Source organism: Neolamprologus multifasciatus, chromosome 19 (genome assembly GCF_963576455.1).
Source record: "Neolamprologus multifasciatus chromosome 19, fNeoMul1.2, whole genome shotgun sequence".
In the NCBI taxonomy this organism is placed as follows: Eukaryota; Metazoa; Chordata; class Actinopteri; order Cichliformes; family Cichlidae; genus Neolamprologus; species Neolamprologus multifasciatus.
In genome coordinates, this window is record NC_140457.1 from 29,250,608 (window position 1) to 29,272,653 (window position 22,046).

The 22,046-nt window shown below is 41.2% G+C and overlaps 1 protein-coding gene and 1 long non-coding RNA gene across 2 annotated transcripts; one reads left to right on the forward strand and one right to left on the reverse strand.

Moving 5' to 3' along the window:
- Window positions 1-129: 129 nt before the first annotated feature.
- gabrg1 (gamma-aminobutyric acid type A receptor subunit gamma1) lies at window positions 130-20,623 on the reverse strand. Its single transcript, XM_085144503.1, has 9 exons — window positions 19,822-20,623; window positions 13,390-13,550; window positions 12,009-12,076; window positions 11,274-11,494; window positions 10,996-11,078; window positions 10,151-10,288; window positions 9,857-10,009; window positions 7,149-7,348; window positions 130-7,065 (listed from the first exon to the last, which is right to left on the reverse strand). The coding sequence occupies exons 1-9, from the start codon at window positions 19,857-19,859 to the stop codon at window positions 6,784-6,786; spliced, it is 1,344 nt and encodes a 447-aa protein (XP_085000629.1). The 5' UTR covers window positions 19,860-20,623; the 3' UTR covers window positions 130-6,783.
- Window positions 13,653-15,894, forward strand: LOC146496801 (uncharacterized). The gene is made up of 2 exons (XR_014871335.1): window positions 13,653-14,994; window positions 15,236-15,894. It is a non-coding gene; the product is annotated as an uncharacterized LOC146496801 (long non-coding RNA).
- Window positions 20,624-22,046: the final 1,423 nt, after the last annotated feature.

The following is a 22,046-nucleotide window of genomic DNA, read 5'->3' on the forward strand; positions in this document are numbered from 1 at the left end:
AACAAAGTAATAAATAAATCTATCTGATTGAGGAATCACTCATCTTTGGAAAAGAGAGTTTATTACAGAGAAATGTCTCTTTCCAAAATAAAAGCTATACTAAACGCTTCTTCTGGGCTATATTCTCAGCAGCATATTAAACATATCAGGTCCCCATAAGGAGAATCATGTGCTAACGGCTGTCTAAATGACTCGGGTAAAGTTTGTAGCATGCGTGCTTGTTGTTTTTGTCTGCTTCCACTTGTCTTTGCACGAGGATGATGTCGGAGTAAATGTGCAGTCATATTCGTTGTGTTCCCACTAGTGCTGTCAGCGTTAATCTGAAATGAGGTTAACGCCACACGGTTCAATATTGATACGAGTATCGTTGCACCCCAAATAACTATATATAAAATGTACAGTGAAACAAGCTGATGAGTAGGATGACCATGTTAAACTGTGTAATTTAGTCTGACAGCTGCTGGTAAGAATGACCTGCGGTAGCGCTCCTTCCTACACTGGGTGCAAAAGTCGACTGCTGAACGAGCTGCTCAGTGCTCCTGACCGGTTTGTTGAGTCTGTCCCTCTCTGCCATTGCACCACTCCAGCAGACCACAGCATAGAAATAGCAGACGCCACCACAGTGTCCTGTTCACCCCAAAGGATCTCAGCCGCTGTAGCAGGTGGAGACGACTTAGACCCTTTTTGTTAAGTGCGTTTGTGTTTGTGGTCCAGTCCAGTTTGTTACTGAGGTGAACACCCAGGTATTTGTACTCCTCCACCGTTTCAATGTCCAAACCCTGGATGTTCACTGGTGTAATAGGAGGTGGCTTCTTGCAGAAGTCAGTCACCAGCTCCTTCATCATGCTGGCATTGATGCGAAGATGGTTCTGTTTGCACCAACTGACGAAGTCGTTGATGACCCCCCTGTATTCCAGTTCGTTTCCCTCCAACACCCGGGCCACAATGGCGGTGTCATTCGAGAATTTCTGGAGATGGCAAGTGTCCGTGTTATAACTGAAGTCTGCAGTGTAGGTGGGTGAAGAGGAAAGGGGCGAGCACTGTTCCTTGTGGGGCCCCCGTGCTACAGACTACCACCGTCCTTCAGCCTCACATTCTGGGGTCTGATTCTTATATAGCGCTTTCCTGCTCTCCTGGAGTTCTCAAAGCGCAACATGCCTCATACACCCATTCACACCCACTCATATATAACTCAAGTGCAAACTAACCAACATTCACACTCCGATGAATGCATCGGACGGCAACTTGGGGTTCGTATCTTGCCCCAGGATATTTGGCATGCAGGCTGGGGAAGCCAAGGATTGAACCACCAACCTTCCAATAAGTAGCTGATTTGGCATTGTTTGAACTGAATTAAATTTCTCTCACTGGAGCCGTTAATGTGGCAGTCCTTTTGAGAAGCAATTGAGAAGCTTTTCCAGCAAGACACTGCTGCCATTGCTGGTCAGTTTGATGCTGTTCCTTTGTCTGACTTGTCAAAGCTGGCTCAGGGTTGCGGGATGAGCGTTCTAAGCAGAGATGCCCAGACCTCCCTCCTCAAAGTCATCTTCTCCACTTCTTCTGGTAAGAAACTGAGAGATGCTGGAGAGATTATGTGAACCATGACACATAATCTCTCCAGCATTTCTTGAGCTTCTTCCAGGGTTTATATTTCCAAAACACCTCACCAAAGAACCACCCGAGTCAGATGTCTCAACCACCTGAACTTGTCAAGAAACCAACAGAATGATGGACCTAACCTGTTTATTTATAGACTAAGTGAACAAAGAAAATCATTGTCTGTGATGCTGTGACATCATCAGAGAGATGACAAAGATCAGGTTAGTCAGGTTAACGGAGCAAAGATTTTTGTATAGATCCTGATTTTGTTTTGGCCCTCACCACCCGTCACCTTTGGCATAATAAGACTTTGAGATAATAATGTGAATAACACGATAAAATAAGATTAACAGAGGAACCCAGAGTCTACAGCGCTCCTCTTGGCAAAGCAAATGTGTATGACAGCGGTCTCCAACCTTTTTTGTGCCACGGACCGGTTTATGCCCGACATCATTTTCACGGACCGGCCTTTAAGGTGTTGCGGATAAATACAACAAAATAAAACTAGTACCGGTACCAAAAAAAAGAAGATTTATTCATAACACACGTGAAAAGACCCAAGAAAACCGAGTTAACGATAAAAACGATAACAAAATAACGCTGAAAACCGATAAAAACCCTGAAAACTATACATTTCACACCTGAGCCTCAACTCTCGCGGCCCGGTACCAAACGACTCACGGACCGGTACCGGTCCGAGGCCCGGGGGTTGGGGACCGCTGGTGTATGACACAACAAAGTCCAGAAGTGTGCTTGCTAAAACTGCCGGACAGCACAAGTTTAAAAGAAAACAGATAAATAATTTTATATGAGGAATATCATCAACAAAATATTCAATTGCATAAACAACAAGTTGTTAACTATCACAAGAAGCATGGCTAAAAGTAACTGTGTGACTGGAATAAATACACGAATTCAGTGGCAGGACTGACAGTTTTTCACATGATAAACATTAGTGAGGTTTTCCCAACATCCAGTCATGTAAAACCACTGGAACCGTTTTTAGGCACTGATTTATTTTGTCACAGTGTATTGAGATAGTAGCCACAATACAGTATGAGCAACACTTACAGAGAATGGCACTGTATCACAGATGTGTGCTAGATGTGTTAATATGGCTTGAGTAGAATGAACACATAGCTCTACACCAGTCCTCCTCTCACAATGCTCATGATCACACAACATGCTTTGAGGTTTCTGGGCTGAATGAAAACAGCACTTTTTTTTTTTAAAATGAGCTACTTTACAAAACAATGCTGTGGAAAATATTATTCAATCATTAGAGCAAATATTTAGGCAATCATTCAGGTATTTGTAAGCAATAAACATTTGTTATATTTGTTTTAATAAATAAAAAGCATTGGAATCATCTTAAGTTACAAGAGGGGTGTGTTGAAGCTGTGGCGAATGAAAGACCCTATCTCGCCATAGACAAGCTATCAGTGCTAACACTAAAGACACAGCTTTGACAAAATGCACATTTGTTTTATGAACGATTAGTAATCAAAAGCAAAATATCATTTTATCTCATCAGCACTATATTGAAATGCAACCTGTGGTATTTAAAAGCACTGTCACGATGAGTCAGGCCACAGTTTTGTAAACCATGTTTATGTCACTTCCTTTTGGTACAGTAACAGGATTATAAGGCTGCATCAACGTCTACGCTGCATTCTTTCATCTGAATGTTTCATCTTTTAATTATTCTGACCTGAATCCTCAAAAATGACATATTTGACTGCAATAGAAGATCCGAGACTTCTGCTTGGTTTTTGGTTTAAGAGCTCAAACGTCATTACTAACGATCTGTTATCTAATTATTTACTGTTTTGTTAATACTAATAATTGCAGTAATTCTAATTTTACATAATTTGGTTCGATCAGTGACGGTTAACTAGAAATGAACACACTTTAACAATAACTACACTGTCAATGTTTGCATAGTTTACCACTTCTGCTTCTTCTTTGAGAACGACAAGTCACCTTCGAGCGAGTAAATCATCTTCATGTCAGAACTGTGTTATGGCTATAAGGAAATGCTATGGGCAAGGCTAAGACTACTGTGCATGGAGACCTGATTACATTTGCAGCCCCCCCCCCCCCCCCCCCCCCCCACACACACACCCCACAGCAAAACAAGACATGCACAGAATTTATGCAAAGAAACTAAAGTGTAACATTTATACACAGTATTCTACTAAATGTCATTTAATGTTTCTTTGGTGTATCTGAAAATGTACTAAACTATTTTCTGTAGTTTTCTTATGGGAAAGTTTGCTGTAGCATATCTATTCATATTATCTCCAAGTCTGACGTTTAAAGAATAAGAATGGTCTGCCCAGCAATGTAAAGCGACTGTTGTTGTAATTTGGTGCTTCATGAATAAAATTGAATTGAATCTGACTTTTGTTTTAATCTCTTTTTAAAATTGTTTATTGTGTCTAAGCAAAGGTTCTCTGGATCATCTGCAGGTTGTGCAAAACGCTGCAGCGAGGCTTTTGACAAAATCCTGCAAGTACTCACATGTGACACCGTTATTATCTCAGCTACACTGGCTTCCTGTTAAATTTAGAATCAATTTTAAGATCCTGCTCTTGACCTACAGAGCTGTGCACAGACTGGCACCAGCCTACATCTCTGATCTGCTACAGCCCGATGTCCCAGCAGGTCTTTGAGGTCATCTGATCAGGGCTTACTTGCTTTAAAAAATACTAAGAGGAGGACTGAGGGTGACGGAGCTTTTGCCACTGTGGCCCCGAGACTGTGGACTCTCTCCCCCAAACATTAAGAACTGTGGACTCAGTCGCTGTTTTTAAAAAACAACTCAAAACTCACCTTTTTAAAACTGCTTTTGGTTAATTTTATGCCTGTTTTATTTTCTCTTTTTAAATCTTTTTATGACTTGTAATCTTATGTGCAGCACTTTGTGATTCTGTCTTGAAAGGTGCTATATAAATAAAATTTTATTTATTTATTTATAATGCTTTACCAGCTTTATGCAGACACATAGTATGCGCTAGCATAGCTAGTATATCTGTGAAGGTTCTGAGTCATCCAGGTCATCTTGGAGCTCCTTAAACCATAACTAGTACATTTATTAAGAATGAGTATCTTTAGGAATGAAAGCTGTATCCTTCAACAGTTACATGTAATTCTCAGTATTTTTCATAATGTTGTGGGTTCATTTCAGCACTTTGTGTTTGCAGTAGGAAATGACCCGATCCTAAATGTATCAGCATACACAGTCTGTTTATATAAAATCCAATACTAGAACTTAACGCTGGCTAACATCATCATTGTGTAGTACTGAGCCCTTTTAAAAACAAAGTTTGAGCTTCATGGTTTACATTATGTGTCGCAAATTAAAACTGCAGCGCTGCGGTGAGGTGACTCCGCATGGCTTAGAGGTCTGGGTTTGAATCTGACTTCCCTTTGCTGTCACGCTTCACTGCAGCTATCCCAATTAAACCTTAATGAACAAACTGCAGAGCGATTTCAAGTCTGTTATTTCTGTGGATGTGAGTCCCTGGTTTTTTTGATGTGGCTATTTTAAGTAGCTGAATCCAAAAATAGTTCTTTAACAGTGAATCCTCAACCAAAGGCACCGCCTTCTCTTTCCTCTTCTCCACCTGACGTTTTTCTGTTGGTGCTGAGCACGATGGCAGGAAATGCTCAGGTACTGGCCATCAGGTTACACTATTTTCACGAGGCTTTGTGGGATACTTTGATGGCATCATGAAGAGAAATCTGTCTTAAAGTGGTTACGAATGCGTACGATATGATCCACAAGCATAAACTAAGACTTACACATGTGTGCAGTGATTTGTGTGTAACTTTTGTGGCACTAATGCGTACACCGATCCAGACACACGTGAAGCACGTAAAACTATTTTACAAATGTGTTTAAACCAAATCTGAATAAATACTGACATACATTTTTACACAATTTATCACGTTCAGCTCCTGTGTGCTCACATTGCTTTGTGTCTGTATGTGGAGCCTTTGTTCATGTTTGTGGATCATATCACAACTTCGTAACACTTTCAAGGGTAACTTCTCTCCGTACTCCTGACAGCACTACAAACTGAGACATTTACTGTACAGTCCAATATCCAGCAAGTAGTGAATGATTTTAGCCACAGCCCTAATTTTGATTTGAGTATTGCAGAACAACAGAAGTCCAAAATATTAAGATCATAATTTTGAGAACAGGAGTCCAGATTTCCACTGGCGTGACTTAAACAGTGATATATGGTGAATAGTGCTTTCTACCTCACTGCAACATAGACAGCTACAAGATTCATGAGCCTCATTTCTGAGGAAAAATATGAAACAAAGCAAGCTTTAAGTAAAAATCTTAAATTGTTGAAAGCTGCCATTAAAATGTTGAAAATGTAACTCTAAGACAATATTACTGAAAACGGTTCAGGACACACTGCTCTTTGTCATGCGGCAAAAGTCACGCTGTGTTTTATACGCAGCAAAAATGTATAAAAGGAAATGCAAGTTTGTATCTTCCTTTGAACTCAGAATTGTGCCTTCAGCAGTGCATCATCTTTATGACGTTATCATATAAAACCAGGCGTCTGTAAAAACCACCGCATCTCCACAACTCAACGTTTGGCCAATACTACAAATTTATCCTAGATTCTGAGCAGCTGGTCCAGTCGACCTCACCGATCGTGACGCTCCAGTTTTTCAGCCCGTGGTCGTTTCTAATGACCAATAGGACCAGACGTTTCTCAAACACACTGCTGATATTTCAAATATTGGCTGCTGACCTGCTGACAGTCAGGTTAGTTATATAATAAGAGCTACTGGCTTTTCTAAAAGAGTTTGCCGTTATATATTACAGCTACAATGCTCCTTCTTCTTCCTACTTTACAATGTCAACAGCACAGTGGCGAGGAATAAACAAACGATATTAAAAAGTGACGCCAAAAACTCCTCCGTGTTCTCTCGAGTTTAACCTGTGCAAACATTTGATGTAATTCCAAATGTCCACAACTGTAGTTTCAATGAAATTCAGGATGCTTTTCCTATTTTGACTTTTGCATCTTGCTGGAATCGGACGGCTGGTAACAGTAAGCCGTTAAAATGACTGCCTCCTATTTCTAACTATATACAAGTAGCTCAGTCTCTGGGAAATGTTGTATATGATACACTCTGGTTGAGGTGCCAGTTTTATAAATATAAATAACCTATCCAATAAACCAGATTGAAAAGGCCAAAAGCAGTAGGAAAGAATATTCGTGAATAAGAATCGATCTTGGAAACTCGCACGTGCATCCTGTTCTCACGCCAGGCGCCTGAACGGCAGTCGTCAAAGCAGCAGAAGAAGCTGGCGCAGTCTTTTCCATCTAAACACTCATAAGCATAATCATCCTCCCCATGATAGGGTACAATGTTATTCATCTGCAGCAGCGACGGGCCGGGTCGGATATTCACCATGCTCGATGCTTTCTGCTGCAGAGGGAACACACACAGTCATTCCCGTGTTAGTACTCGACGCTCTTTAATGAAGAAGGCATCAAATAAAAATCTGGTACCTGTGTGTTGCTGGCTTTAGACTTCTTTGTCTGTCTGTTGCTGGTGAAATAGTGCAGAGTGCCATACTCCATAAGAGCAGCAAAGGTGAAGATGAAGCAGACGGAGACAAAAAGGTCCATGGCGGTGATGTAGGAAACCTTTGGCAGGGACTTCCTGGAGATGGTACTGAGAGTCGTCATGGTGAGCACTGTAGTGATGCCTAAATGGATTGAGACAAATTTAGTGGCAGAATATCAGTCGTACAAATATTCATAAACACATAAACACAAAAGGTTTCAATGTTGGACGTGTTTCTTTAGCTTGACTTGAAGCAGCAGCACCTCGTAAGACTTAAAGACAGAAAGGAAACAGACAAGTAATATTTTTAATGTGCAACATCAGCCTTTACTTGGACATTGTTTTCTAACTTTGTCCAAAGGAAAACATAACAAATATTCATTTATTTGGTTAAATTACTTTTCGTTTCATCTAAATTATGACAGGATAAAGAAAAGGAAAAATAAAAACATATTTATGTTATTCACCTAATTTATATGTAATAGCTGAGTGTTCAGTCACTAATGTGTGCTTTTACTATATCACTGTGAATGCTCCTCCTCACGAGCACATGGTACACATGAGACAGGGGAAGTGAAATAATATTACCTGAGTTTACCACAATGCTTCCAAACTTTCTAAAGAGTTAGCATAGCAAGAGTGGAAGCATACAAGACAGAAAGCTGATTCTGTTCAACATGAAGCAGCATTTTCAGTGGTTCCATCATTCAATGACTTCTTTAGTCTCGGCTGACTGCAGCCTTAAAAAAAGTAAATCTGCATAATTACCAAACTGGCACCAGTGACTAACACGTGACTAACACGTGACTAACACGTGACTAACACGTGACTAACACGTGACTAACACGGGCCATGAGGTCAGCTTCATGATCCTTAATATACAAATCGCCATAACCATTGATCGATGGCTATGAGCACTCTTCTCCTCGCCTCCCTGCTCAGACCAGCAGGATGTGAAAGAGTCCAGTAAAAATACAAAAAAGTACAACTTTTACTGGAGTATATTTTTACTCTAGTACTTCTACTTAAGTACAGCATATGTGTACTTTTGCCATCTTCACCTGTTAATTCAATTTAATTCAATTTTAGCTCCAAATCACAACAGCAGTCGCCTCAAGGCGCTTCATAGATCAGTTTTTAAGTTTGGACTCATCGTCAGTGTTGGGAAGGTTACTTTTAAAATGTATTCCATTACAGATTACAGATTACATGCCCCAAAATGTATTCTGTAACGTATTCCGTTACGTTACTCAATGAGAGTAACGTATTCTGAATACTTTGGATTACTTAATATATTATCATGCTGTTTACAACTACATGAATGTACTATTGCTGTGATTTATTACTGTTACTGAAGGTCCGCGGCTCCGAACCGTAGTAAAGGGACCTCTGACTAATACGGTGGGTTCTGTGTCGGCTCGTAGCTGAAAACTAGCTTTACTTTGTTGTCTGGGTCAACTTTGCTAGCAGAGACAGAGAGAGGCGTTGAAAGGCTGCTCCAACAGAACTTATTGTTTCAGAGGAAAACACGAACACGGTGTACAGTCGAGTCTTAATAACTTACTTACAGCTGGGCTCGTCAGGCTCTCTTCTTGGCTGCAGTGGTTATTATTATATTTACATGCTTCCAGCTCCCGTTTCTGCTCGATGACAGCTCGTACTTTTCCTTTTTCTCCCTCCCTCGCTCACAGACACATAACGTGTATGGCAGTCCATTCTCCCTGCAGCAGGACTACACTGCCCATGATGCTACATTCTTTAGAGCTATACCTGTAGCATTCTGCCTGTTAGCTTAGCACAACAAAAAGGCCTCTCTCACCCAGGAAACACGCAGAGAGAGAGCGTCACCCTGTAACCATGGCAACCGTAACGCTGCCTGGAACAACAGAACGTAGCTGTCAAACAAAACCCAAACAGTCCTGACCCGCCACAATATGAAACAGGGAAGTACCGCCGTGTAATCCATTTATTTCAACAAAGTAACTGTATTCTAAATACCACCTTTTTAAACGGTAACTGTAACGGAATACAGTTACTCATATTTTGTATTTTAAATACGTAACGGCGGTACATGTATTCCGTTACTCCTCAACACTGCTCATCGTCCACTGGAATATACACTGGGTGGGCGAACACCATCCCCATAGACGCAGTGAGCACAGAAGAAGGCATCATATCACAAAGACCCAGATAATAGAGTGTACGCTGTAACTTCTACACTCAGCAAACCGAACAACCTCTGGCTATGACACAGAGCACGACCTCGTATGGCCAGGATGTGCTGGACAGGGAGGAACGCTGGTATGAGCAGTGATGAAACACTTACTCCACTGAAAAAGCAACGCAGTAAACAACCTTCCATTTAAGACTGATTGTGAAAAATAAGGTTACATTTATTTATTGGGCAGAGAGTATGCAATCCTCCTTTTCTAGTCCTGCATACCTGAAACCAGTGACACCATCACAGGGAGAATACTTAACCCTCAACTTTCAGATACCAGAATGTGTGCTGTATAATTTATAGTAACAATATTCAGAAGCTGATTACTGCTCATTATATAGAAATATTTCAAAGATTAAAGGATATTACAGTCATTTACAGAAACATGTACAGCCTGATTTTATCTGTGCCTGAATTAAATGATCAGACCTAGAGATGTTCGTGCTGGGACGGCGTCCTTGTTAATCCAGAAGGAGACCCAGGACAAAACCACAATCATGCTGCAGGGGATGTAGGTCTGGATGGTGAAGTAACCCATTCTCCGACTCAGGTCAAAGAAGATTGTCATGATGACATATTCCCCTGAAAGTTTAATAAATGAAGGGCAAAAGCAAATTCATGTGATGATGTCGACTCTCTGCTCTGTAAAACAACGACAGCTTGTAGCACAAGATTAAAGTCAGCACTGATACTATGATAGTGAACTTGGTTACAGTCTCTGACCTGATTGCGTGTGCGCGACATCAGAGGTGTTCCTCAACCCCACAAAGGCAAACTGGTAGAGTCTCCAGTACCGCTGGTCCGCCACCTCTACTGCTCGCCTCTGCCACCGATACATGATCTCGTTTTTAGGATAACCATCTACAGCCCAAACCGAAACAGAAGTGTAAATAACTGTGTACAAATGAGTGCTCCACCTGAGGTCAACCACTATACATTCATCTGACTTCTGACTTCTATAATGTTTACATGTTCGAAGGTTTAAATGATCCAAAATGCATATTTAAGGATGTCGTTCTAATACTTCTAAGGTTATGGGTTACATGTTAATAAAGCTTAAGAAAGAAAGAAATGTTTAGGAAACACAGTGGCTCTGATTAAGATCAATTTGCATTGACATGCTCAGACTTCATTAACATTGTCACAACAAGATAAACAAAAAAAGTATGAAAAGCTATTTTTACACCAAATGTCTGTAATGCGTTTGTCCTTCTTCTAGCATGGAGGAAGCGAAACTACGAAGAAGATCAAGACAATAAGAGATGAGCAGCCAAAGCACAATGCAAGTGACAAATGAAGGATGAAACGGACGACATGACAGCACAGAAAAAAGTGCATAATTCATTAAGTCTGTCCAAGAAATGGGACTGTGTGGCTTCCTCTCTCTCTCCTGGTGAAGTGGATGATAGATTGGCACAAGCTTAAAGTAGCCAGCCTGAAGCAGATGGGGCAGTGGGCACGGAGAGGGCGAATAAAGGCTCAGTCGGTATGATTTTCTGATAAATTACAGAAACTGCAGTTGAGATGACAGACTCAACAATGAGAGGGGAATATGTTCGACCACCTACAGCTCGAAAACTCCAGTGGACACGAGTGCTCATCCATTGGAAAGTTATGCAGCTTAAGGTAACACTCCGCATTTATAGTCAACCTGACAAAAACAGAATTATGTCAGCAGAAAAATAATATGTGGGAATAGTTTTTCCCTGCCTGATAGTATCAAAGTCAGCGTATGTCTTTATTTAAGAGCGTAAATACATAAAAAACTACCAGACAAAAAGCAGATGTACACACTAAAGCTGCACAAAGGACAAATACTTTCAAAGACGTCAGCAAACTGTCCTACCTTAATGTGTACATGACTCTCCCATTGCTCCACAGCCTAAGGAGGCGGTTGGGAGTAGTGATCCAGTGGGCGTTTGATTTTCGGGAATTCCGGAAGAATGTGTCAGGAATCCATATTTTGCCTACCATGTTACTGTTGAGCATGAGCAGCTTCATTGAGCTATTGAACTTCAGACGGCTGTCGTACCATGTCTGGGCAAAGAAGATGTCGATTGTGTATTCCTGCAACAGATTTTGGAAATCGTGCAAACAAAGCAGAACAATTTGTAAACAGTTACTAGAAGAATTTGCTTTTGCTCTGTAACGTGTTGCATATTTGACTCAGATGTTCTCTTATCACTTTTTTCACTGAGATGTTCTAAAAATGACAAAGGTTTGTTCAAATGCCTTTGAATGACTTTGATGACCATAGAGAGTGAAATCAAATGATCAACATTCATTAAATAAGTGTTAAAACTGCTTAATAATGAAATCAATTACAATCTTAAATATTGAGATTTCCCCTTAATACATTGTTGGCACTGTGGACCACACTTCACTTTATTTAAACAGAGTTTTCAACAAGGACGACTCTTCCTCAGTGGGTCGAAGTGGAAAAACTAACTGTTAGGGGACTTCTTTGAACGAGCATTCAAACTGTAGAATGAACACAAGTCGTCCAGATACTGTTCAGGTTTGTAAAGACATCAATAACCCTGGATAAAGAATCTAGAGATATGTTGAGAGGCAGGCTCACCATGTTGATAGGGTCCACGGGTCCAATGCTGTTGACATACACAGCTGTTTCAATCACTGTGGGCCTCACTGAAACACAACAGAGATACTGCACATCATTTATTTGGAGGTGGGGGTGAAGTTATGTTTACTGTGTGTGGTCAGAATTGCAGAAATGATGGAAAATGATTTGACCTTTTCTAAGATTTGTCTTAATTTAACTCTAAACAGCAACTCTCGTGTTTGCATGAGTTGAAAGATGAGCCGAGGGGTCGCCGTCTCTTTGATAATATCGCAGAACTCATTTATAAACATCAGTGAATCAGTGACAGGTGCATAGACCAGGCTTATCTGTTAAATCACAGACCAAAATACCTTCTGTTGTTGCTATTTTCAATTCAGTTTGATTTATATAGCACCAAATCACAACAACAGTGTCCTCGAGGCGCTTCATATCGTATAGAATAACATAATAATACTATTATTCCAAAAGTTCAAACTTGCCCTGAAGATCAACTCTGCACAAGCTGACAGTGGAAGAGAGAAGCTGAAGGGGAGCTGATGCTCACACAGGACACAGGTTCATATGCAGAGCCACATTATTTGGTGGCCGAGCATTCTTCACAGACTTTACTAACAGTAATGAGGTGACTCGTTACTCTTACCGAACTTTGAATTAAAAAATAAAGAAAAAAATAAATGTTTTTGTCATCAGTACAGGATGCAAATCTTTATTATTAAATCTGAATTCATAAGAGTCTATCTAAATACGTATGGAACCATGCAGTGCAGACTTAATCACTATAATTGTCATGGTTCTGGGTCTTGGATCCAGTGTTTCTGCACATTACTGCTTATTCAGAATATTCTATGTGATTCTGAGGTTCATGGTTCATGGCCTTCGGTTCTTAGTGATCTTAGAGTCCTTCCTCCCTCAGTCCTGTGTTTAGTCCGCCTGGTCTTCATGTTGTTTATCTCCTGTCTCCGTGTTTGATGTTCCCTTTCTGTCTTCTCAGTCAGTCATGTCTGTCTTTTCCCGGCTCTCACTGTCCTGCCTGTGTGTCTTAGTCTTTGTTTATCGTACTTCCTGTTTTATTTTGACAGTCTCTTGTCCTGTGTACACTGTATCCTGTTTTCTTCCCCTGTCCCGTTGGTCTGTATCGACCCCAGCTCTGTTTCCACCTGTAGCCTGTTTTTGGTTGTTTCTGTTGTAGTATGGTGTTAGAGCAAACAAAGTTGCCTTCTTTAGTTACTCCCTTTGTTTCTAAGTGCATTTGGATCCAAACTCTGCCTGCCACACAGTGTTACAGGACTTAATGTTGTAATATCTTTATCATACAATGAAAAGTCCCTTAAGAGAACTATAATTGTGAAGTTAGGTCAGCTAAATTGAAGTGATATACCTCCAATGTCAGGCCGTAGTTTGTTGTCATAACCTTGCAGCAGTTTGTTAAGGATCAGCGTTACATCGCTCTCATAGACCTTTGGTGATAACACCCAGGTCTTATTTATGGGCACATCTTCATAGTCCTCCTCGTCCTGTTTACTGGGTTCAATAGCTGAACTGTGGAAGAGAAAACATTGTAAAAATCAAACACACACACACACACACACACACACACATATATATATAGATTCCTGTGAACAGCCACCCTTTGCTTTGTTGACAGCGTTGCAAACCCTCAGCCTTCTCTCAGTGAGCTTCATGATGTCGTCACCTGAGATGGTTTCACCTCACAGGTGTGCCTGTCAGGCTCTGCCTCCCATTCTACTTTTAACCCTAAGAAGCACAAGTAAGTCTGCAGTCTGGCAGCAAAATGCTCAATTGGGCTGTACTATCAGGTCTTCAAGATAAGATGGGGCCTGATTATTCAATACCTTGTATGTGAGGAGCAGGATTTTAAATTTTATTCTGGATTTAATGTATTTAATGTAGTATTATAGGAGTATGGGAGAAATCTGCTCTCTTTCTAGTCCCTGTCAGGACTCTTGCTGCAGCATTTTGGATTAGCTGAAGGCTTTTCAGGGAGTTTTTAGGACTTCCTGATAATAATGAATTACAGTCGTCCAGCCTGGAAGTAATAAATCCATGAATAAATCCCTGGCAAACGGCATGGGGACTGTAATTCATTTTAGATCACTTTAATAATTAATTGCATACTGAGCACTCAGAATAAAATCAGTACAAAAGTTGTTGAGAGTTGTTTGTGCAGACTTGGTGGAAGGCCAAGTGTAGGAACTTAGTACGTACCCTAAAGCAGATGACTCGTAATCTGGAGAGGAAATGGCGTGTCACAAATTCAGAGGATCATCATTTAGCCTGGAGAAATAGTTTGTTGCTTTATAAGAAAGCCCTCCACAAAGCCAGAACATCTTACTACTCATCACTGATTGAAGAAAATAAGAACAACCCCAGGTTTCTCTTCAGCTCTGTAGCCAGGCTGACAAACAGTCAGAGCTCTGTTGAGCCAACCATCCCTTTAACGTTAACTAGTGATGACTTCATGAACTTCTTCACAAATAAAGTTTTCATTTTTCTCTTGGAGAAGGTATTTGCATTTGTTCCTTGTGGGACGTCTGTTCTGGTGGCGGACCTGGCTGCTCGTTAACTGGGTGCAGCTGCAGGCACTGGTAGTGAAAACAACTCTCCTAGGCTGTGTCCCATTTCAGGGTCTGCACGCTTGAAGTACGCGCACTACACGTACTATGTACTATAAGTACGAGAAGTGCGGAAGTGAGAGGCTTGTGAAATGGGACGGTCTATGCTTTGTCGCGCTGTTCAGGTTGCCTAGCAACCATGATACTAACCGCGAGAAACGGGAGATTGTGTGACATAAATGAAGGAGAAAAAAATGTTTTGTTGGTCATTCATTTTTGTCATGACATCACTTTGATTAGTTGAGTATCTGAGGCTGAGACCACAGGACTGTAAAACATGATTGTTGGGCTTCATTTCTGTACTGAACAGTCATTTAAGATTAGCTAGTAAATAACAATTAGCTAATGTTGTTCATGAGACTAAAGTCATCTCACTGTGGTAATGTAAATATAATATGGCCAATATTATAGTATTGTCAGATTATTATGATATATATATGTGTATATATATATATATATATATATATATATACATATATATATATATATATATATATATATATATATATATATATATATATATATATATATATATATATATATATATATATATATATATATATAGAGAGAGAGAGAGAGAGAGAGAGAGAGAGAGAGGCTGAAAGTATAAACATCACTAATGTCACATAACTTTGCCGACATGTGGCCAACAGCAATGTTTTAATGTTCTTCATTATTAAACATTCGCACATGAATAAGTGACGTCATGTTCAGTACTTACTTTTGACAGTTCACTCTTGGCCGCTCCCTTCTGCCGTATTTTGCGGCAAAATTATCCACACTCACCGCCGCGCTATGAATTGTGGGATATATGAGACCACGAAGCGTGCACCGGACCACGCTTGATATTTGGGGAAATCGACGGCGCATTTGGAGTGTGGATTTGAAGTACACTTCGAATTGGGACAGCCGCCGTCGCGTGGCGGTGACGTAATCGCACTTGAAATGCGTACTTCAAGCGTGCAGACCCTGAATTGGGACACAGCACCAGTTGCAGGAAAACCTTGTGGCCCAGTGTGGGGCCACAGCTCAGCCACCTCTGCTTCACATGGCTCCTTCAGTCATGCTATATAAGATGATGGAGACGGATGACTCACAGCATAAATGTAGCGCTATTCTGCAGCGATTAGAGACGGGCTTTCTTGAGTAACGACACTTGAAGAAAACCCCGAGTTTTAATGCTAAAAAGCAATCAGGAATGTATTTTCCACTTGGCTCATTGTAACCAGATACTTGGTTACATTTAATATGATAAAACTGTGGAATAGATTATGAGAATTCTATTTGTTGGGTATCTGAGGGAATGCCAGTTCCTTTATCATAAACCGAGGCCCCATTTGACCACTTTGGCATGACTGTGTGTTCAAAATGGATCTAACACGCCCTGGCCCTGAAAGCAAAGCTTTAATTCAATTCAATTCAATTTTATTTATATAGCGCCAAATCACAACAAAAGTCGCCTCAAGGCGCTTCATAGATACAGAGAAAAACCCAACAATCATATGACCCCCTATGAGCAGCACTTTGGCGACAGTGGGAAGGAAAAACTCCCTTTTAACAGGAAGAAACCTCCAGCAGAACCAGGCTCAGGGAGGGGCGGGGCCATCTGCTGTGATTGGTTGGGGTGAGAGAAGGAAGACAGGATGGTCTGTGGACACACAGATGGTTATCACAGCAGAATTTGCTTCAGGCCTGGGACTGTCAGCAGTGTCTGTACAACAGGGCATCTAGACCCTGACAGCTTAAACTGGTGCTTGTATTGTTCCCTTCATTCAGCTCAAAGTTACTCACTGAGTGACAAAGGACATTTGTGATCAGATGGAAAGTGGGAAATGCCAATTATATTCTGACAGGTGTAGAGCAACACAAATACACCATCTTAACCTTCTGAAAGCTTGGAGGGAGCGAGTGCCTCTGAAACAGTGAGCTTCATGACAGACAGAGATGAGTTGTGGTCTGAGGTACCAGATTCAAACTTTTCCACCTCACTCCTTTGTCATGACCATCTCACAACAGCCCAGAGAGAACATGTTGCAGCTCTGCAACAGTGGTTTGCTGATGTGTTCTTCAGCCATGCCGTGCTACACCACACTAATACGACACTATATTGAGTGTGACAGTGTATTCACAACCCTAGAGATCGTAGGACCTATAGGACCCTGAACACAAGAGAACAGTTCAGAAGGAAAAGCTACGCTGGAGAAGAGTAAAAGAAGAGTGTTGTGTGGTGTAGACCCATAGATTTAGTCATGAAGAAAGACGGGCCAGCATGGTTTTATCTACATTAGTGCATGGTCAATAAGGTTTCACAGTTTGATGTTTGTGGCCTGGGTCAACAAGCTGCTGGACTAGTTTAGTACTGCGTGCTTTTTCACAACACTGGATATAACAAGAGCTTCTGCCAGAGACCACGGAAACATGATGTTATCCATATGCTTTACAACCATTTTACACTCTTCCTTTCAGGATGTTTAGCTTTCCAGTGCCTTATGGGCAGGATGCTGGATGATGTTATCAATTCATTGCAGTTCAATTTGCTTTACACACAGTTGCCCCAAAGCAACACCTGGGCAGATAATGTGCTGGCTGCAATCCTGGAGAGCCTGGAGCAGGTGGATCTTGGGGGTTGACTACTTCGTGGTACACATTATTTTTTTTAGTCCTTTATTTATCCAGGTAAAAAATCTCATTGAGATTAAAAATCTAATTTTCAAGAGAGACCTGGCATCATGATTGTAAGCTGTTGGAGTGGGAGGCTCAATATAACACAGTAGAGAAAAAAACTGGGTATTCAGTGGTCGGGGTCCTCCTGGACCTGCCAGTGACCCACACTTCACTCCAGTGGCCACACCACATGAAAGCTGCACCCACATCATTCAGTGGTCTCTCTTTCTAGTGGAAGTTCTCTTTCTGCAGTGTTTTGGATTAACTGAAGGCTTTTAAAGTAGCCTAGAAACAATAACTGCATGAACCAGCTTTTCAGCATCACTCAGAGACAGAATGCTTCTCCTTTAGCAATATTAAGCAGATAAAAAGACAGGCGTGCAACACAGAGTAATGGTATAGAAACACTATTACAATTTTAGAGTAAAGCACAATTCCTGAGCTTCCACAGAGCTGTTACACATATTTTTTGTTTGTTTCGTTATTTTCTCTGTTGCTTTTCAATCTTCAGTGCTCCCACTTTGGGTGAGCCTGGGTCCACTGGAGTCTTCAATGATTCACACTCCAATGGATGCATCAAAGAGCAACTCGGGGTTTGTATCTTGTCCAAGGATATTTGGCATGCAGACTGGAGCAGACAGGGATTGATCCACCAACCTTCAGATTAGTAGGTGACCTGTTCTTATACCTGAGCAACAGCCACAAATATCCAGAATAAACAAATATCCAGGACGTCTGTCATCTCTGCTAAAATATTGCTAAAGTTGGAACTATCTCATTCAGGCTGCTGGGAAACATGACCATGCATTTGTTCATTCTAGGCTGGAATTCACAGATTTCCGACTATGATTTCTTACAGACTCCTTTTAAAAGACTTTTATTAGCAGGCTTTTCTAAAAGTTCCCTGAAAGTTCCCATTGTTGCAATTTCTGACCTTTTCCTTTCAAACAGGCTTCATAACACACACTCACATCCACTCTCTTCATCACTCACAAACACACATGCACCCACACACCAACACACACAGTGAAAATAGATATTTGCTTGTGTACCTTCCTGTTTTGTCTTTCAGGTGTCGTGTATCGCTTGTGAGTGCTTTGTTACAGATCCAGATTGTCTGTTTGCTCCATCCTGGATTTTCCCCCATCACCGTTCTTATCTCTCTTTCCACTTTTTTCTCTTATCTTTTGCCAATCTGTTCTAGACCCACTGTCTGCTCCAGCATAATATCCACACAGACAATAATATGGATAATAACACAACCAAAACATTACCAAGAGGAGCCTACAGAGACGTGCGTTGGTCCTGTTGGGAAATATGTTTGGCACAACAAAGCATTCAGACCATTCATCTGCTTGCTACAACTGCTGGACAGGACAGGTTAAAAAAAGTTCCCTGAAAAGACTTCAGCTGATCCAAAACGAGTGAGAGTGGGACAGATATCCTTTTTTTAATACTCTGTGTTAAATTGTTTGTAAAATGATTCTTCTCATATGCAAAGTCCTGAATAATCAGGCCATATCACGTCTTAAAATGCCCCTTAGTAAAGCATTTTGTTCTTAGACTTCAGGCTTATTTTTGGTTTGGTGAGTTTCCAAAAGTAGAGTGTGAGGCAGAGCCTTCAGCTGTCAGGCTCCTGTGGAATAAGCTCCGAGCTAGAGAGCACACACCCTCTCTACTTTTAAGAGAAGGCTTAAAACCTTCCTTTTAATAATACTTTTAACTATACTTATGGACCAAGCCTCATTTTTGTAGCTAAAGGCTGTAGGATGCTGGAGGACGTCCAATGATGCATTGAGCAGTTATTCAGTTCTCCACTCCCCTCTTTTGGCGTCTGCATTAATTTTAATCTTCTGTCTCTCTCGTTTCTTCTTTTCTCTTTCCTATCAAACCCCAACTGGTCACAGTAGATGGATGCGGCTCCTTGAACCTGGGTCTGCTGTACATCAACTGAAGAGTCTCTCTCAAATATTTGTTTTTACCTTACAAAGTGCTTAAAGTGACTGTTTCAGAGAACTGGCGCCAGGGTTGTGTTAATAAAGCTGAAGCTGATTCAGAGTCATGACATAATTTACACCTTGGTGACAGAAGTCCTGATTATAAGAAGACTTTTGCGTCTGTCCAAGAACTAAATAATCAGCTATGTGTTCACGAAGAGCCCCGAGATATTCTACTGATGTAACCAGACAGATAAAGCCTTCTGGTTTATTACCTCCTCAGTAACAAACCTGTATGGAGGTCAAATAAAAATCTATTAGACGCGACGGAGAAAAACGCTGAAATGAAACCAAACTGTTCTGCTGACAAAACAGGATTATTTGAGCTGTGGTCTCCTCCAACACCACAGCTCAAAGAGCATCCTGCTATAAAACCAGCACAAGAAAAACGCAGCGGATTATGTGGAGGACAGAGCGCAGAGGCGGCGGCATCTGCAGCAATTATCTCAACTCGTTTGTCGGTGTTAACTGCCCCGATCGAGACATCGCTGCTCATTTGCATCAGTACACACTTACCAGACACCCAGAAACACGTAGAGCAGCCACAGATACATGTCTTTGTCTTTATCCTTTATCCTAGTTTTATCCTCTCCTCTGGAGCGAAGCACGCAGCGCTGTCCACGCCAAAAATGGAAATCGCGGAATTTGGTCAGGTCGCTTATAAATCCTACCGATGATGCTCAGTGTAGCGACGGAACAATGTGAGATGGGTCCATGATAAGTGTGGAGGGGGTGGAGGCTGCCGCCAAAGAGCTGACTCTGCTGTAGTTCATCTGCAGTGGTAGCAACAGAGTTCGGACAGATGCTGCACTGATAGCCCAGCGGTGTCATCCGTGCGTTTGTATTCAATGATCTAAAACGTAACCGTTTTACCACAATGCCTCAAAGGACGGGTTTTGTTTTATTGTATTACACTGCAAGTCACAATCAAGGCTTCAGTGCATGTTATTCTACACACTCGAAGCCTTTATCTGCCCGCACACTCATTCACAGACAGATGCATCCAATGCGTGATGAGTTTTAGTGTCTAGCTCAAGGACATTTGGATGTGGGTGTAAAAACAGGGATCAAGCCATCACATGACTGGGTGACCTCCTCTGAACATCAGTAAGGAAGAAGGAAGAAAACAGAGGTCATCGTGAAGATGTAGCCTGCTGCAGCGCAGTGCAATCTATCCATAATGCGCGCGATCTGCTGTGCACAGCCCGCCCACCGGTCCGCTGGGAACAACCACAGGCCGTCAACCTTTGCTTGAACAGCTGATGAACTGATTCAGTGCTGTGTTGTTCATGAATGGAGTTTTAAGGAGGAAGGCAGCTGCATTAATTCCACTCTATACTCTCCAGGATTTCTCCGTTAGTCAGCAGGTGAAATATATACGCACTGTAAGAAGTCATCTAAATGGTAAATGGCCTGCATTTGTACAGCACTTTTCTAGTCCTTAAGGACCCCAAAGCGCTTTACACTACATTCAGTCATCCACACACACGTTCACACAGCTACATTGTAGCCACAGCTACCCTGGGGCGCACTGACAGAGGCGAAGCTGCCGGACTCTGACCACCACCAGTGGTAAACATGGGGTTAGTATCTTGCCCAAGTATATTTGGCATGCAGCCAGGAGGCAGCGTGGGATCGAACCACCGACCTTCTGATTAGTGGCTGACCGGCTCTGCCACCTGAGCTACAGCCACCCCATAGAGGTATAGAATTTACCCAATAAATCTGAGGAAACAATTTGCATTGACTTTTTGGAGTAGATTTATTTCAATATATTGAAATATAAATAAATCAATATATCTATAAAATAGCTTCAATAAAAAGCTATGAAATAATTAATTAAATTGGGTCAAATTTACCGCATATTTACGTTTCAATTCAACAGCTACTTACTCATTGAAATTAGGTAGAATTATCTCTTGTTTGCTAGTTGGTAATACCTGATAATTACTAATAAAATGTAATTATTATTAGTTGATAAACATTCATATAAGGTAAAATGTACTCCCCCCCCCCCAAAAAAAAAGACAGATGGTTCATCATCTCAATGTTTTTATTCCATAAAAACACAGAATAAAGTGCAACACAACAGCTTCAAGCAGTGGCGGTCCTAGCCTGTTTGGCGCCCTGGGCGAACACTCCCTCTGGCGCCCCCCCCCCCCCCCCACACACACACACACACACAAAACATATTAAGGATTGTACATTAACATAAAACTGTTGTACACACACACACATGCATAGTATGCAAACGGCTACCAAACAGCCATCATAATTCGTCATACAATGAGAACAGGACAAATCAACAATTGACAATGACTAATTAATATTAAAATCTGTAACATAATGTATTGTTTGGAGTTTAGTCTGTTACTGTTGCTATTTTTACAATTTCTTCTTGGAGCAACTGTAACTCACATCATTTCCTTAGTGATTAATAAAGTATTCTGATTGGTTCAGGATGACCTGCCATTATCCAATCACACATCTGCTTACCTGTATCTTTTGCTCGTTTCTCCTCCTCTTCTTTTCTCTTTTTTCTAAACTGAGCACCTGATGGCTTTGAACTTTTCTTGTCCATCTTCCATTGGTTTTAATTTTGCACTCCAGTATGAACACAAATCCCCCAACTCGAGGATCAGCACAACATGATCTAACACACCTACACCTTAGTTCACAGATTCACTTTGTCTAAGGTTTATTTCTGAGATTTCAAACAACCCAGGATTCAAATCATGAAT

Bases quoted from the DNA above. Each gene is read 5' to 3' on its own strand.
- gabrg1 (XM_085144503.1), bottom strand. From the start codon at position 19,859: ATGTATCTGTGGCTGCTCTACGTGTTTCTGGGTGTCTG. The intron at 10,010-10,150 runs GTCAGAGACTGT...TTAAACTTTCAG, and splicing joins TGTCGCGCACACGCAATCAG to GGGAATATGTCATCATGACA. The intron at 7,066-7,148 runs GTACCAGATTTT...TTCCCTCTGCAG, and splicing joins CTAAAGCCAGCAACACACAG to CAGAAAGCATCGAGCATGGT.